The 14320-nt window shown below is 41.1% G+C and overlaps 1 protein-coding gene across 1 annotated transcript in view; it reads left to right on the top strand.

Annotated features, from left to right (window-relative positions):
- Window positions 1-14320, top strand: part of col7a1 (collagen type VII alpha 1 chain) — a 168985-nt gene that overhangs the window by 133832 nt on the left and 20833 nt on the right. Inside the window, exons 96-109 of the mRNA XM_062969358.1 lie at window positions 36-95; window positions 1812-1937; window positions 2532-2603; window positions 2779-2814; window positions 3686-3745; window positions 5245-5289; window positions 5386-5421; window positions 8034-8069; window positions 8803-8859; window positions 9069-9140; window positions 11182-11253; window positions 11838-11873; window positions 11982-12062; window positions 14218-14271. Of these exons, the coding sequence (XP_062825428.1) occupies window positions 36-95; window positions 1812-1937; window positions 2532-2603; window positions 2779-2814; window positions 3686-3745; window positions 5245-5289; window positions 5386-5421; window positions 8034-8069; window positions 8803-8859; window positions 9069-9140; window positions 11182-11253; window positions 11838-11873; window positions 11982-12062; window positions 14218-14271 (843 nt within the window). The remainder of the gene's footprint in view (window positions 1-35; window positions 96-1811; window positions 1938-2531; window positions 2604-2778; window positions 2815-3685; window positions 3746-5244; window positions 5290-5385; window positions 5422-8033; window positions 8070-8802; window positions 8860-9068; window positions 9141-11181; window positions 11254-11837; window positions 11874-11981; window positions 12063-14217; window positions 14272-14320) is intronic.

Here is a 14320-nt window from a genome sequence, read left to right as displayed (position 1 = left end):
ATTTACTCTTCTTCTTTTCCATCTCCACCATGTAGGGTTCAGTTGGAGTTGGCCTACAAGGACCACCAGGTCAGACTGGACCTCCAGGCTTGAAGGTATTTTTTTCATGTTTTTTCTATCAAGCCATAGCTTATCTCCCTGAAATTATCACATTCTTGTAAATGTACTAATTTCCCCAGCTATTGCATAGATGCCCAACTCTATTCCTCTTTTCCATATAATGTAAAGGAAGCAGTTTTAGTGCCGAACCAATGCCTCCTGTCAGTAATGGATTGGTTGAGTGTGGATAAATAATCTTAAACGAGACATGAGTACTTCTGTTCAATTGAAAGGCAGATCAGAGAATAGGAATTTATTCTGTGAATGCCAAGGACACAACTCCTGAAACCTCAGGTTCCCAGATTGGGCATATTCATGAATTTAGGCCTGAGCTAGTTGTCAAGAGTTTTTCACAGGTAAAACGCGCGTTCCCATTGCATTTGTTCCTGAAGTAGCCCCTAATGGCGCAGTGAGTTAAACCCTTGTGCTGGCAGGACTGATGACTTGATGGTTGGGTTCCTGACCTGAAGATTGCCGGTTCGAATCCAACCCAGGGAGAGCGCGGATGAGCTCCCTTTATCAGCTCCAGCTTTATGCAGGGACATGAGAGAAGCCTCCCACAAGGATGGTAAAAACATCAAAACATCTGGGCATCCCCTGGGCAATGTCCATGCAGTCAGCCAATTATCTCACACCAGAAAAGAATTGCAGTTTTTCAAGTCACTCCTGACATTGATCCATACCATTATTATATCCCATTTGGATTACTATTATATGTAGCTGCCTTTAGAAACTGTTCAAAAACGTCAGCAGCTTCAAAATGCTGTGACTGCACAATTTACAGTTACAAGGAACATAACTCCGCTGTTTCAATAGCTTAATTGGCTACTGATCCATTTTTGTGTAGAATTGAACAATCTATCTATAATCTATAAAATCCTCTAGTTTGACCTGCGATTATCTCTAAGACCTTCATATGTGGCTTCACCCATTTTCAATCCTCAGAAAGGGGTTTTTGGGTTTGTTTGTTTTTTTTGGTGACATTGGAAATTGGAATAAGTCTTCTCTATGGCTCCTGCTAACCTGTGAAATTATCTCATGAGAGGTTTGCTTGCTATCTTTTTTGCTATATTTTCACAGACTGGCAAAGACTTTTTCATTCAGACCAGCCTTTGACTGGGAACTTATTGTAGTAGAATGTAAATGGCATGTGCTGTTTATGTTCCCTATTATGTTTTAAATGTGATTTAGACTGTTTAAAATTACTGTTATAAGTAGGATTGGTTATTTAATGTTTTTAAAAAGCTTTTTAATAACACGTTTGAAGTGTCATTTCTTTAAATCTGTGTTATAATCGGCCCCAAGTCCCATGCCAGAAGAAAGTCAGGATATGCATTGAATAAATCAAATAGTTTCAGAATACAGAAGTCTGTTCATATTTCAGCACTGCTGCTGGTGGACAGCTCTTGGTTTGCAGGGGCATCAAACGGACAGTTTGATCTTAGACTAAAAAAACTAAATAAGTAGATGAGATCGTCATTCAGTACCGTATTATAAACTGTATCCTGATGCTGTGGTGTTTTGGTATGATGAAGATGATCTTTCATCAGCAGTATTACCAAAGTGTTTTAACTAGATCTATTGGAATGACTCTAAAATGTGGATGATTTTTTAAAGGAACTCTCAGTGTCTCCCTAATGTCAGGGAAAGGGTATGATCACTTGATTTTCTTTCTTTCTGGATCTAACAGCTGTCTTGTGGCTTCTTTTCAGGGAGATCCTGGATTACCTGGTCCACCAGGACCCCCAGGTTTGCGAGGTGTGGCTGGGACTCCAGGCCAGCCAGGCCTGAGAGGAGAGAATGGGCTGACAGGTCAGACAGGACCTCCAGGGGAGAGGGTAAGAGAGATAACCCCACCAGCTTTTAAATTTCCTTGCTCTGGCTTCCTTTGTTGCCAAAATAAATGTGTCAGCATGTGACTGCTTTCCAGCTAAGAATTATAATCTTGAAAAATGCTTTGATTTCCATAAGGAAGTAATAGCCTGGTTTTGTTTGAATTTCTTCAGCTGTCCTTTAGCTACTCCATTTCAATCGGGGGGGGGGGGGGGGAGAGATATCCTATTTTTTAAAGCTTTTACTTTATATGAATGATGGGTGATGTCTGCCATTAAGACTTCTAGGAGGACCTCTAGACAATTTATTCTGAATCTCCATGCTTTCCCCAGACTACATCCCCTCACTGGCACTGTTCTGGATTATTGACAGAATCCCAGCCTGTTATCTCCTACTTGGGTGATGAAGGAAAACTTGCAAAGCTTGGGGAAGCTTGGTGCAAATGTCTTTCCTCGCCTAGTATAGGAAACAAAATTAAGAGCTCCATCTGTAACCCCACCCAGTTTTGACCCTGAGCCCATTCACTGTGTCCACTGTTGAAGTGCAGATTATGTGAAGCTGGTTTGGACCTCTTAACTGACCAGTCTTTTCCATACCAGGGTCTTACTGGCTTCCCTGGGAGAGATGGCACCGCAGGATCTCCAGGGCCCCCTGGACCTCCAGGGCCAGGAGTAAGTACTGGGGTATTTGGAACCTAGGCTATGTAATCCACATATGTAATCCCCTTTATACCTACCCCTAGCCTATCTGAGTTCTAATCCCTCTATTACAGTGTTACCTATGTGCATTCTTGTAGTGTGTTGTTGATAAAGTGATCTTTTCTCTCTCAAACTAATTTTATTTTAGGGCACACAAGGCATTGCAGGAGTGAAAGGTGACAAGGTGAGACCCAGCTTTTGTCCATACCATCCAGAAGTTGCAAAATGCAATAAAAAGACATATGTTGCCTCTGCTCCAATTAGTGTAGTGGTCGGAGTGTTGAACTGGGATCCCTGCTCAACTACGGAATCATCCTGGGTGAACCTCCACCTGACCAAATCTTCCCAAGACAACCTTATGATAGTTTCAAGTTTGAAACTACTTGAAGACATGCAACAAGTTTGTTGTCTTTGCTTGCTTACAATTTGGATTTTCTTAGGGTTGCTAGTCCTCATGCATCACTTTTCCCTAGAGTTCTTTAAATAATTTGGTAAAAGCTGGCAACTGATTGAAAAATATTTTTTTAAAACTCTCAGCTTTCTCTATAATAAAAGGGAACTTTAGTCCCTGTAATTTCAGGTGCATATAGAAAATCATACAGGAAGTTGATTTCTTCACAAGATGATGCTATATACAGCTGTGGTAATGGGAGACTTTATTTTTACATTACTAATTGAGTTATTTATAAGTATTGCTGTAATGCTTTATTGCAGTTGGTTATCTGTATCCAGAATCAACCATTCATGACTTGAAAATATCCCTCCCATCAAAAAAAATCAACAATATACACCATTGTATATCATGAGACCTGAGCATTCACTGATTTTGGCATTCACCGGGCAGGGTGCAGTTAAGTCCTGGAACCAAACCCCATGGGATCACTGTGTAGTACTTTCATGTTAAGTCTGCATTTTCTGGTAAAAAAATATTTCTCACCAAGTTCAAGGACTTTGAAATAGTTTAAAGGTTTAATTACATTTCTACTTCCTTAAATTTGTTGAAGAATTGCTGCAGATAGCAACAGTATTCTTGATTCCATTTTCCTGCATTATAGGGGGATACAGGCGCTGGACAACCAGGTGCTAGAGGAGAGCGAGGAGATCCAGGGGCACGGGTATGTACCTCAGCCTGTTTCCATTACCCAAATACCAAAATGAGCTGCCAGCAGCTCATAAACTGTTATGTTTATTCCTATCATGATCTAATCACCATGCTCAATATATCCCATATGCATGGGGGTATTGGGATAACTATACAGCAGGTTTGCTAGGGTAGATCCTCTCCCACCCAGACTCAGCCCCCCCCCCCCCAAAGCAAAATCCTGGCTACGGGCCTGGCTACCAGGTATCCCATGGTGGGATGTGCTTGTTCCAGTATTATTAAGATCTAACTCTCTAATCAAAAGCTAGCATGGTACAGTGGTTTGAGTGTTAGATCAGGAGTCTGGCGACACAGGGCCCTTCTACACAGCCATATAAACCAGAATATCAAGGCAGAAAATCCCACAGTATCTGCTTTGAACTGGGTTATCTGAATCCATAGTGCCATATATTCCAGTTTAAAGAAGATAGTGTGGGATTTTATTCAGCTGTGTGGAAGGACCCCAGGTTGGAATCCCCGCTTATCCATGAAAACCCACCAGGTGACCTTGGGCAACTCACAGTCTCTCAGCCTCAGAGGAAGGCCGTGGCAAGCTTTCCCTGAACAAACTTTGTCAAGAAAACCCTGTGATAGGTTTGTTTCCGGGTCTCCATAATTCAGAAGTAACTTGAAGGCACACAACAACTCTCTAACCAACAGGGTTAGAGCTCGGGCTGTGGCGCAGGCTGGAGAGCAGCTGCAATGAATCACTGCAATGAATCACTCTGACCAGGAGGTCATGAGTTCGAGGCCCACTCGGAGCCTGTGTTTGTCTTGTCTTTGTTCTATGTTAAAAGGCATTGAATGTTTGCCTATATGTGTAATGTGATCCGCCCTGAGTCCCCTTCGGGGTGAGAAGGGCGGAATATAAATGCTGTAAATAAATAAACAGCAAGCAATTGTGATACAGCAGCTGGCTGTATAGAAATTGATATAGCTTGGAAGAAAAGGCTAACAAGATGCATTGAACTGCAACCTGAGCATTCCCAGAAGCAGGGCATTTTGGGAATAACACTCCAGCACATCAATCCAATGGTTCTAAAATCAACAATTGCCAAAATAAGAAGAAGCCATAGTTGAACACATTCTGAAGACTCAACATAGTTTAGTTATGATACAGTTACTAATAGATTCATCTCGTTCCTCCCTTTCTCCTTTTCCTTTCCTTGTTTCTTGAATTACACCCTAATTTCTAAAGAGGGAGTAACAAACCAGAAGTTGAAAATAAAAAAGTTAATGAAAACATAGAACAAAAACATTCTAAAACAGTTAAGGCACACCACCAATTCTTTTTTTAAAGAAACCTGCAAAAAGTCACCTTACATACTTAGTCCAAAAAAAAGTCTTGTTGCTGGATTTTATGAGAACCTTCCACTCTCAGTTCAGCCATACAGCTGCCCAAAGCCATCCATCTTCCTCCAAATATTCTTTCCTTTGTTATCTCTCTAAATGCCTCCTTCTTTTTTCCCTTAGGGTGAAGATGGGCGCCCAGGGATGGAGGGAGACCGTGGTCCTGCAGTAAGTATCCTTTGTTTTTATTTCTTCTATCTTTCAAACCTTAGCATAAGCACTGGTTGCCCTTCTGAAATGATCTCTTTTCTGTTTTGTCTTTAGGGGCCTCCAGGAAACAGAGGGGAGAGAGGTGATAAAGTAAGTTAGGCATTTATTGTGAGGACTTGTATTCAGAAAAGAAAAAAGGAAGGGTTCTTTTGCTTAGCATGTGGCCTGCTATGCCACAAATCCAAGATTATAAGCAAAAGGAAACATCTTTGGGAGATACTAAATGTTAATATCTAAAATACACAGAGGTGTAGTACACCCCCGTACTTCACATTTCTTATGCATTCCTGCTTTTAACTTTTATTTTAACAGACTCCCAAGTTCCAATGGAGTCTCATATTGTCAAGTTCCACAACTTATAAATACAGGCAGTTCCCACGTTACAAACAAGATAGGCTCAGTAGGTTAGTTCTTAAGCTTAATTTGCATATAAGTCAGAACAGGTACATTTTAAAGTGTAATTCCGAGATATATATATAAGCTTTGGATAGCATAGGGAAATATTAACACCCATGTGGTGTTTGTTTTGCTGCCTGTGCCCCTTTTCAGAAGATTTCACCTCACTTTATGTCCCTGTGATAATTGGATTTTGAAAAATGTGACTTGATACGAAACAAGAATTGGTGATACAGCTTCAGTGGAGACACCTTTTCCCCATGATAGCTTTTTCAGAAGTGAATTTCCCTTCCTAGAAGTAGATTTCGTTTATGAGAATCATAAACGCATCCTTGGTGCAGGGACAATTTTCAGCCAATTTCTAATCTCCCCTTCTTGGGCAAGGTCTGGAGCGGGTGGTGGTATCACAGCTTCAGAAGTTCCTGGATGAGACCGAGTATCTAGATCCAGCACAGTCTGGTTTTAGGCCTGGCCACGGAACGAAGACTGCTTTGGTCACCAAAGAGAACTAGACAGGGGAGTGTGTCCCTGTTGGTGCTCCTGGACATCTCAGCTGCTTTTGATACCATCAACCATGGTATCCTTTTGGGGTGGCTCTCTGGAATGGGTATTGGGGGTATTGCTCTGCAGTGGCTCTGCTCCTTCCTAGAGGGTCGCTCCCAGTTGGTGAAGCTGGGGGACACCTGCTCAGACCCCTGGCCTTTGACCTGTGGGGTCCCGCAAGGTTCTATTCTATCCCCCTTGCTTTTTAACATCTACATGAAACCGCTGGATGAGGTCATCTGGAGTTTTGGAGTTGGGTGCCATCTGTACGTGGATGACACCAAACTCTACTACACCTTCCCACCAAATTCCAAGGAAGCCTCCTGGACATTAAACCAGTGCCCGGTAGCTGTGTTAGCCTGGATGCGGGTTAACAAGTTGAAACTTAATCCAGACAAGACAGAGGTCCTCCTGGTCAGTTGTGGGGCTGATCGGGGTATTGGGTAGCAACCTGTGCTCGACAAGGTTACACTCTCCCTGAGGACACAGGTCTACAGCTTGGAGGTCTTCCTGGACTCAGCGCTGAGGCTTGATTCTCAGGTGTCGGCGGTGGTCAGGAGAGCCTTTGTACAATTAAAGCTTGTGCGCCAGCTGCGACCGTTAGTCGAGAAGCCTGACTTGGCCATGGTGGTCCATGCCTTGGTTACATCTAGACTGGACTATTGTAATGCACATGGGGCTGCCCTTGAAGACAGCCCGGAAAATCCAACTAGTCCAAAGATCCGCAGCCAGGCTCTTGACTAGATCTAGTTATAGGGATCGGATAACTCCCCTACTAAAACAGCTCCACTGCTGCCGATCAGCTGCCAGGCCCAATTCAAGGTGCAGGTCATGACCTATAAAGCCCTAAACGGTTCGGGGGGGCCTATCTTCACAATCGCATCTCCCTCTATAACCCGGCGTGAACCCTTAGATCTTCCGGGGAGGCCCTCCTCTCGCTCCCACCACCCTCCAGGTATGGCTGGTGGGGACGAGGGAGAGGGCCTTCTCGGTGGTGGCCACCTGCCTCTGGAACACCCTCCCCAAAGAGATAAGGCAAGCCCCATCAGTAGCATCCTTCTGTAGGGACCAGAAAATCTGGTGGTTTCAGCAAGCTTTTGGAAATGACTAACCTGAAACCCTGTATGCCTGTCCCTGTTCTGCGCTTTACCCACTTCCTTCGATTTTGTTTATGGGTGCTAGTTTAACTAGTTTAACCCTTGTTAGCTACTCAGCAGGTGTGAAATGGTATAATCCTTGCCTATGCTCCCTGCTATCCATTCACACTTCACCCCTGGCTTTATGTTATTTTTACTGTTTGGCCCTTACCCTAGCTCTTACAGCTATCTTCTATTTGTGAAATTAAGTCCATTGGTTGTTAAATCACCCGATGGAGTAATCTGAAACTATTTTTTATACCTAAAGAACACATTGTTTTAAATTTTTATTATGCTTAAGCTGTTGTTTTATTATTGGACTGTTGTATGCTGTATGTTGGTATTGAATGTTTACCATGAGTCCCCATGGGAGATAGAGCGGTATATAAATAAAGTGTTGTTGTTGTTGTTGATTTCCCTCAGCCCTGTTCTTAACTGTGATTTGTTTGTAAATTGAATGTTCATAACCCAGGGACTGTATAAGGAATAATAACAACATTCCCCTAAGCATGATCTCAGCCAGGTTAGCTGCAGCTATTTGGAGTAGAAATAACCTAAACTATGCCAAAATCTTGACAATTATGCATTTTACAGATTTGTTTTAACCTATACTTCCTTCATTTCTAGGGAGATGCTGGGCCTATGGGGCTAAAGGGAGACAAAGTGAGTAACTTTTCAGTTCCAGACAACTGCTCTGTGGACTGTAAATGCAACTTTGTTCTGATCTGTATACCTAACAAACTGCTTCAAATGATGCAGGAGAAAAACAGTGTATACAGTTAATATACATTAGACTTTCCTCGGAAAAGGAGAAATGAGGCTGTTTATCTGAGGAGCTTCCATTCCACACCCCCATGTATTAAGATGTTCTGCTTATGGCAGACATGGGCAAACTTCGGCCCTCCAGGTGTTTTGGACTTCAAGTTCCACAATTCCTAATTTGAAGTCCAAAACACCTGGAGGGCCGAAGTTTGCCCATGCCTAGCTTATGGTGAGGTGGACTGAATCTGTGGGACCAAGGCCCATAGTTCGGTTATGAACCGCATATTTTCAGGCAGCTGCAAAATTCAGTCACTCATCTCTCTAGTTAGAAATGGAAAAACTCCTTTCAGAATTTCTTCAGACGCTCCTAGTATTTACAGACATTATGCAGCTAAGTAGATCTTAGTCTAGCACTATTGTTAACATCTCCCTATGAAGTAACCTCGTGCTTTCCTTGCAACTAATTCGTGCCTTGACTTTTGTCATGTTATACTGAAAACTTTGGTTAGTACTTATTGACTTGCTTAGATTTGCTCAGGAGAAACGATTTCCTTGCAATACCAATAGGAACTTGTGCTGTTGACAAATGAAATGCTTTGATCTCTTATTAGTTGTCATATTTTCTCAATTACAGGGTGATACTGCCATTGTGGAAGGCCCATCAGGTGCTCGAGGGAACAAAGGAGAGCCAGTAAGTATCATGGCTGCATTAAAAATCCTATCCTTGAGAGTTTGCATTTTCCCATTTTACAGAAGTTTTCATTTTATGTGCTTTTTGTTATCTAATCCCATACCCATGTATCTAGTCCCATGTACTATAATTTTGGCATTTCATTTGTATTCTTCTGATTCTGCTGTTGGAGATTTAGTGGGAATTTCTCTTCTTTCACCCTTCTCTAGGGAGACCGTGGCCTTAAAGGGATGGAAGGAGACAAAGGTGATAAAGGAGACCAGGGTGTCCCTGGAGAGAAGGTAACACAGCAAATTCCAGAGCAGCTGGGGAAGAATTTGGGCTTCATACCTTTGTCCAAAGTAAAAGAACAGACTTGATGTAGACCCATAGTGCTGTTGTATTTCACACAGACAAGTAAAAATGAAGGCAGTTAGAATTTTGGACTGCCCGGTTGGAAGATTTGATGAGCTCTACTCAGAACATATACTAAAAGCTTTTTAAAAAATATCAGCGTGCTCCTAAGACAACATGACCTAACAGCTAGATTAGCAAAATAGCTGGAAAGAAATAGTACCAAATCTGCATTCTGCAAATATACAGTGCGGGATCAATCAGCAGTAAAAACTGCTCCTGCTAAACAATAAGATAGGAAATACTATTTTTATGTGTTAGTACAGAACTTGCCGACCGAAAGGTCCCAGGTTCAAATCCCGGGAGCGGCTTGAGTGCCCACTGTTAGCTCCAGCCCCTGCCAACCTAGCAGTTCGAAAACATGCAAATGTGAGTAGATCAATAGGTACCGCTCCGGTGGGAAGGTAATGGTGCTCCATGCAGTCATGCCGGCCACATGACCTTGGAGGTGTCTACGGACAACGCTGGCTCTTCGGCTTAGAAATTGAGATGAGCACCACACCCCAGAGTCAGACATGACTGGACTTAATGTCAGGGGAAACCTTTTTACAGAACCTGGAATGTATCCAGAGGTTACTCTTACTAATATGGAGAAGTAAGATAATATACTCATATGTATGAAGCCCCCAGTGGTGCAGTGGATTAAACTGCTGAGCTGCTGAACTTGCTGACTGAAAGGTCTGTGTTTCGAATCCGGGGAGTGGGGTGAGCTTCCGCTGTTAGCCCTAGCTTCTGGCAACCTAGAAGTTCAAAAAGTTTATACTGTTTTAATTCTTTTAATTTGCCTTTGTTTGTATTGTTATATTGTGTGTTGAGGCCTTGGCCTTTGTAAGCCGCATCGAGTCCTTCGGGAGATGCTAGCGGGGTACAAATAAAGTTTAATAATAATAATAATAATAATAATAATAACAACATGCAAATGTGAGTAGATCAAAAGGTACTGCTCTGGCGGAAAGGTAATGGCGCTCCATGCAGTCATAATGGCCACATGAGGCATATACGGACAATCCCAGCTCTTCGGTTTAAAAATGGGGATGAGCACCAGCCCCCAGAGTCAGACATAACTAGACTTAATGTCAGGGGAAAACCTTTACCTTTATCTACTCATATATGTGGTCTAATAGGATAAAACCATAGCTGTTCTTTAGATATCCCCAAAGTACAGTGAGAACCATCATGATTTAGTGGTTTGAGCACTAGCCTAAGACCAGACTACAGTTCCTTATTCCTACTTAGCCAAGGATATCCACTAGGTGGCCTTTGGTAAATCGCATTCTTTCAGCTTCGGAAGACAAAGGCTGAACAAATCTTGGCCAGAAAATCTCTTACCTTAAGGTACCATAGGTCAGAAAAAACTTGAAGGCACACAACATACACACCAAGAACACACTGGAGTATAGCAGCATTGAATGGTTGATCATAATTTCCTAAATACTAAATCATATTTCTGAGTTAGGGAAGTACCTACAATAGAAATAGGTTTATTTCTTGTCGTTGGGGGCAAGTCTGCTTTTAGTTTGTAAACGTTTGTGTTTTGTTTTTGCCTCTTCAGCAGCAGTTGGACAGGCACTTATGTTTAAGTTCTTTACTTGCCCATTGTGACAGATTCCCTTTCCAGACTGGCACTGTCCTTGTCACCCTGCCTGGCTCCCCAGTTAATCTCTTCCGGGTTTGGGTACTTTGATATCAGGGCGGCTTCTTAGAAGTGGACCTTTGGTTATGTTGTTGTGGTGGGTTCACTGTAGTTAGTGTGACCAGTCTCCACTAAACTTAATAAGGATAGAGACAAACAAACACAAATGTATTTAATGTAATAACTATTGAACCCCCCCCCCTTCCAAAATATTTCGTAAGCTGTATTTGGCTGCCTTCAACCAGGTTTGTTTCTTCACACTCATGCTTTCAGTAACCAGAAGTTTTATCCTACAGGGATCAAGAGGTGAACAGGGAGAAAAAGGTTCAACAGGATTTCCAGGTGCACGAGGTCCTGGCGGGCAGAAGGTAAGAGTTTAGTGTATCATTTATGTTACACATATGTTTTTGTTATATTTTAACATTTGTTGTAAGAGTTGTTTAATTCTATTGTGCTTTTATAACATTGTATGTCACCTTAAATGAAATAAATAAATCAAATAGTTCTCTGACAAGGCTTCATATGAAGGAAGCCACTCATGCTGGTGGATATATTGTTGCAACTCACCAACACTTTTCAGTGAAGACTTTTAGGTGCCACCATTTCAAGTTCAGTCCACTCTTTCGGCCACCAAGTTCTTGCCTCCTTTTCATGTATTACATTAAAAGTTGTGCTGCAGTCTTGGAGATCATTCATGCGGGAGAACTCAAAGATAATGGACAGAATTTGTGACTCCATCCAAGATATATATTTGTACAAGTCTTCATAGTCTGACTGACAAACATTCAAACTTGAATCCTCCTTCAGCCTTACTCAGGAAGGGCTTTTAGAAAATCGTATATATTAATTTAAAATCTGAAATGATTAAGCATGCATTCCTAGCTTTGTTGTTTGCAAGTCACTTGATTTTTCAACTTCCTATTGTGTTTTCACACTGTGTGCTTTTGCACAGGGAGAAGTTGGTGCATCTGGGGAACCAGGAGAGCCGGTGAGGAGTTTATTTTTTACTTATATTTCTACCCAGACGTGTTCAAGTAGAAATCTGAAAGTAGAAGTCTGAAAGTCACATTTCTTTGCCATCTTTTTATCTCTCCAGGGTCAACCTGGGAAGGATGGTTTTCCAGGAACCAGAGGGGAAAAGGGAGAGATGGGATCCTTTGGAATGCGAGGCCCAAAGGTTTGGCATGATGGGATTTCTCTTCCTTGGTGCATTCTCCTTCACAATTTTTCTGTACATTCAGGTGTTTAATATGTTTTGGTCCTTTAGAATTATTTGTATTTTTTCACTTTTTTATTTTACCCAATATTAAATTAGGGTTTTTATTACAGATTGTTCTAAGATAGAAGTCAGGACATAAATATTATAAGAAATAAATAATAAATGTCACAAAGTAGTGGGAAGGCTGAACTGATTGATAAAAATATCTAAAGATACTTGGGAGCTTTCAAATAGGAAAAGTAGTTGCCCAGCTCTTTGGGAAAATAGTGCTCTTCTCAGCTATATAATTGACTTGTGAGAATATTCTCAAAAATAGATGTGACAGCTAATATCCAATATTAAATTATCCAAAATAAAAAATTAAAATATCCAATATTAAATATTATCTGTTATCAAAGACAGCCTTATCTCAGAAGCCAATCAGAAATTAGCATAATATTCCTTGGATCAAATGAAAAAAATATCTCCTGTGCTTGTATGACATGGTAGTTGAGGCTTTTGGTTGAATGTGGGAAGTGTATGTTCAAATTCTTCTTCAGTCATGACGTTTACTGGCGGTTTGGGGAATTCTTTTAGCCTAGCCAGATTCACTGGATAACACTGAGGCTAAACACTACAGAGCATGACTTCTGTAAGTGTATCTGTTTAATAGGCAAATATGATTGATAAAAAAGCTTACAAAATTAGGGGGCGCTGGCATTCCGCTTCTAAAGTGTTTCTATAGTTAATGAAAATTTTGTTACAATAATGAGAGTAACAAAATTTTGTTACTTTTTCATTATAGTAATTGCACATGTGGGGAAACTTCAGGGCTTCCTTTCTCCCTTATTTTTACAGCTATTGGGGTGAAACCTGCTAGACATTTACCATAAACATTTCGGAACGTTTCACTTATCCACAGATTTTTAGGGACTTTTATAAGTTTTTATAACAACTTTTCTTTAGAAACTACAAGAGCTATCTTCTTGAATTTTCTATATAATGACACAAGATAACAGGGGATCATCCACTCCCAACTTTCAGAAATATTTATTATTATTTATTATTATTATTTATTTACAGTATTTATATTCCGCCCTTCTCAACCTGAAGGGGATTCAAGGCGGATCACATTACACATATAAGGCAAACATTCAATGCCTTAACATAGAACAGAGACAGAGACAAACGCAGGCTCCGAGCTGGCCTCGAACTCATGACCTCTTGGTCAGAGTGATTTGTTGCAGCTGGCAGCTGGCTGCTCACCAGCCTGCGCCACAGCCCAGCCCCCTACATCTACTGATTTTAGGGATTTTTAAAAAAGTTTTGGCAAAAACTTTTTTTTAAAGCCACAACAACTATCTCATGGAATGTCTCTCATATAAACCAATAGAACTTCCATTTATGGATTTCTTCCCAGCCCAACACAGATATTTATTTACTAGAAGTATCAGTCAGTCCTCCTCTTTACATATTCAGCAATTTATTGGAACTATGGCTGGCTGCTGCTATGGACAGACAAATTTCTCTTGATTGGGGCTTTCTGATGCTGAACAGAATTCTGGGAAATGTAGTTTAGGGCAGGACCCTTTGAATTTTCTGACATAGGGTTCCTCGCCTTCCCAAACTACATTTTCCAAAAGTCTGTGCTTTCTCCATCTCTTTCCCAGTGAACTCTGCTTTCTCCCTGCTGCTTCTCTCTCCTAATGACCACTAATTTAAAGAGGAAAGGCAGCTTTTTGGGCTTTGTTTTGCTTCCTTGCGCTGAAATGAAACTGACTTTGGGAAGCTTCCAAGATTTACAAAATTAAAATGAAAAACTATTTGGCAAGTTTCGATTTTTAAGTTTTTTGACACGGGCCAGGCCTGCGCTTTGGATATTACATTGTAAGTACAAACCTAAAGAATTTGATACAACTTATGACAACTAATGACAAAATTGCACACCCCTACTGTTTAAATTTATTTATATTATGCTGTGGTATTTTGTTTATGCTATACTTTCTAATGTTCTTGGTGGATGACATTCCTAATAGAATTTCCTAACAGGAACACTAATAGATGTAAATATAAACGTATCACTGTATACATCAAAAAATAGTTAATCTAAGGTGCTATTTTTGTCTTATTGTAGGGAGAAAGGGGAATGAAAGGAGCCTGTGGCCAGGATGGAGATAAAGGTGAAAAGGTGAGTGCTAGAGTTTCTTTTCAGTCTCTATAACCTAGGTAATTTCTGA

Source organism: Anolis carolinensis, chromosome 2 (genome assembly GCF_035594765.1).
Source record: "Anolis carolinensis isolate JA03-04 chromosome 2, rAnoCar3.1.pri, whole genome shotgun sequence".
NCBI lineage: Eukaryota > Metazoa > Chordata > Lepidosauria > Squamata > Dactyloidae > Anolis > Anolis carolinensis.
This window is presented reverse-complemented; position numbering and strand designations above follow the sequence as displayed.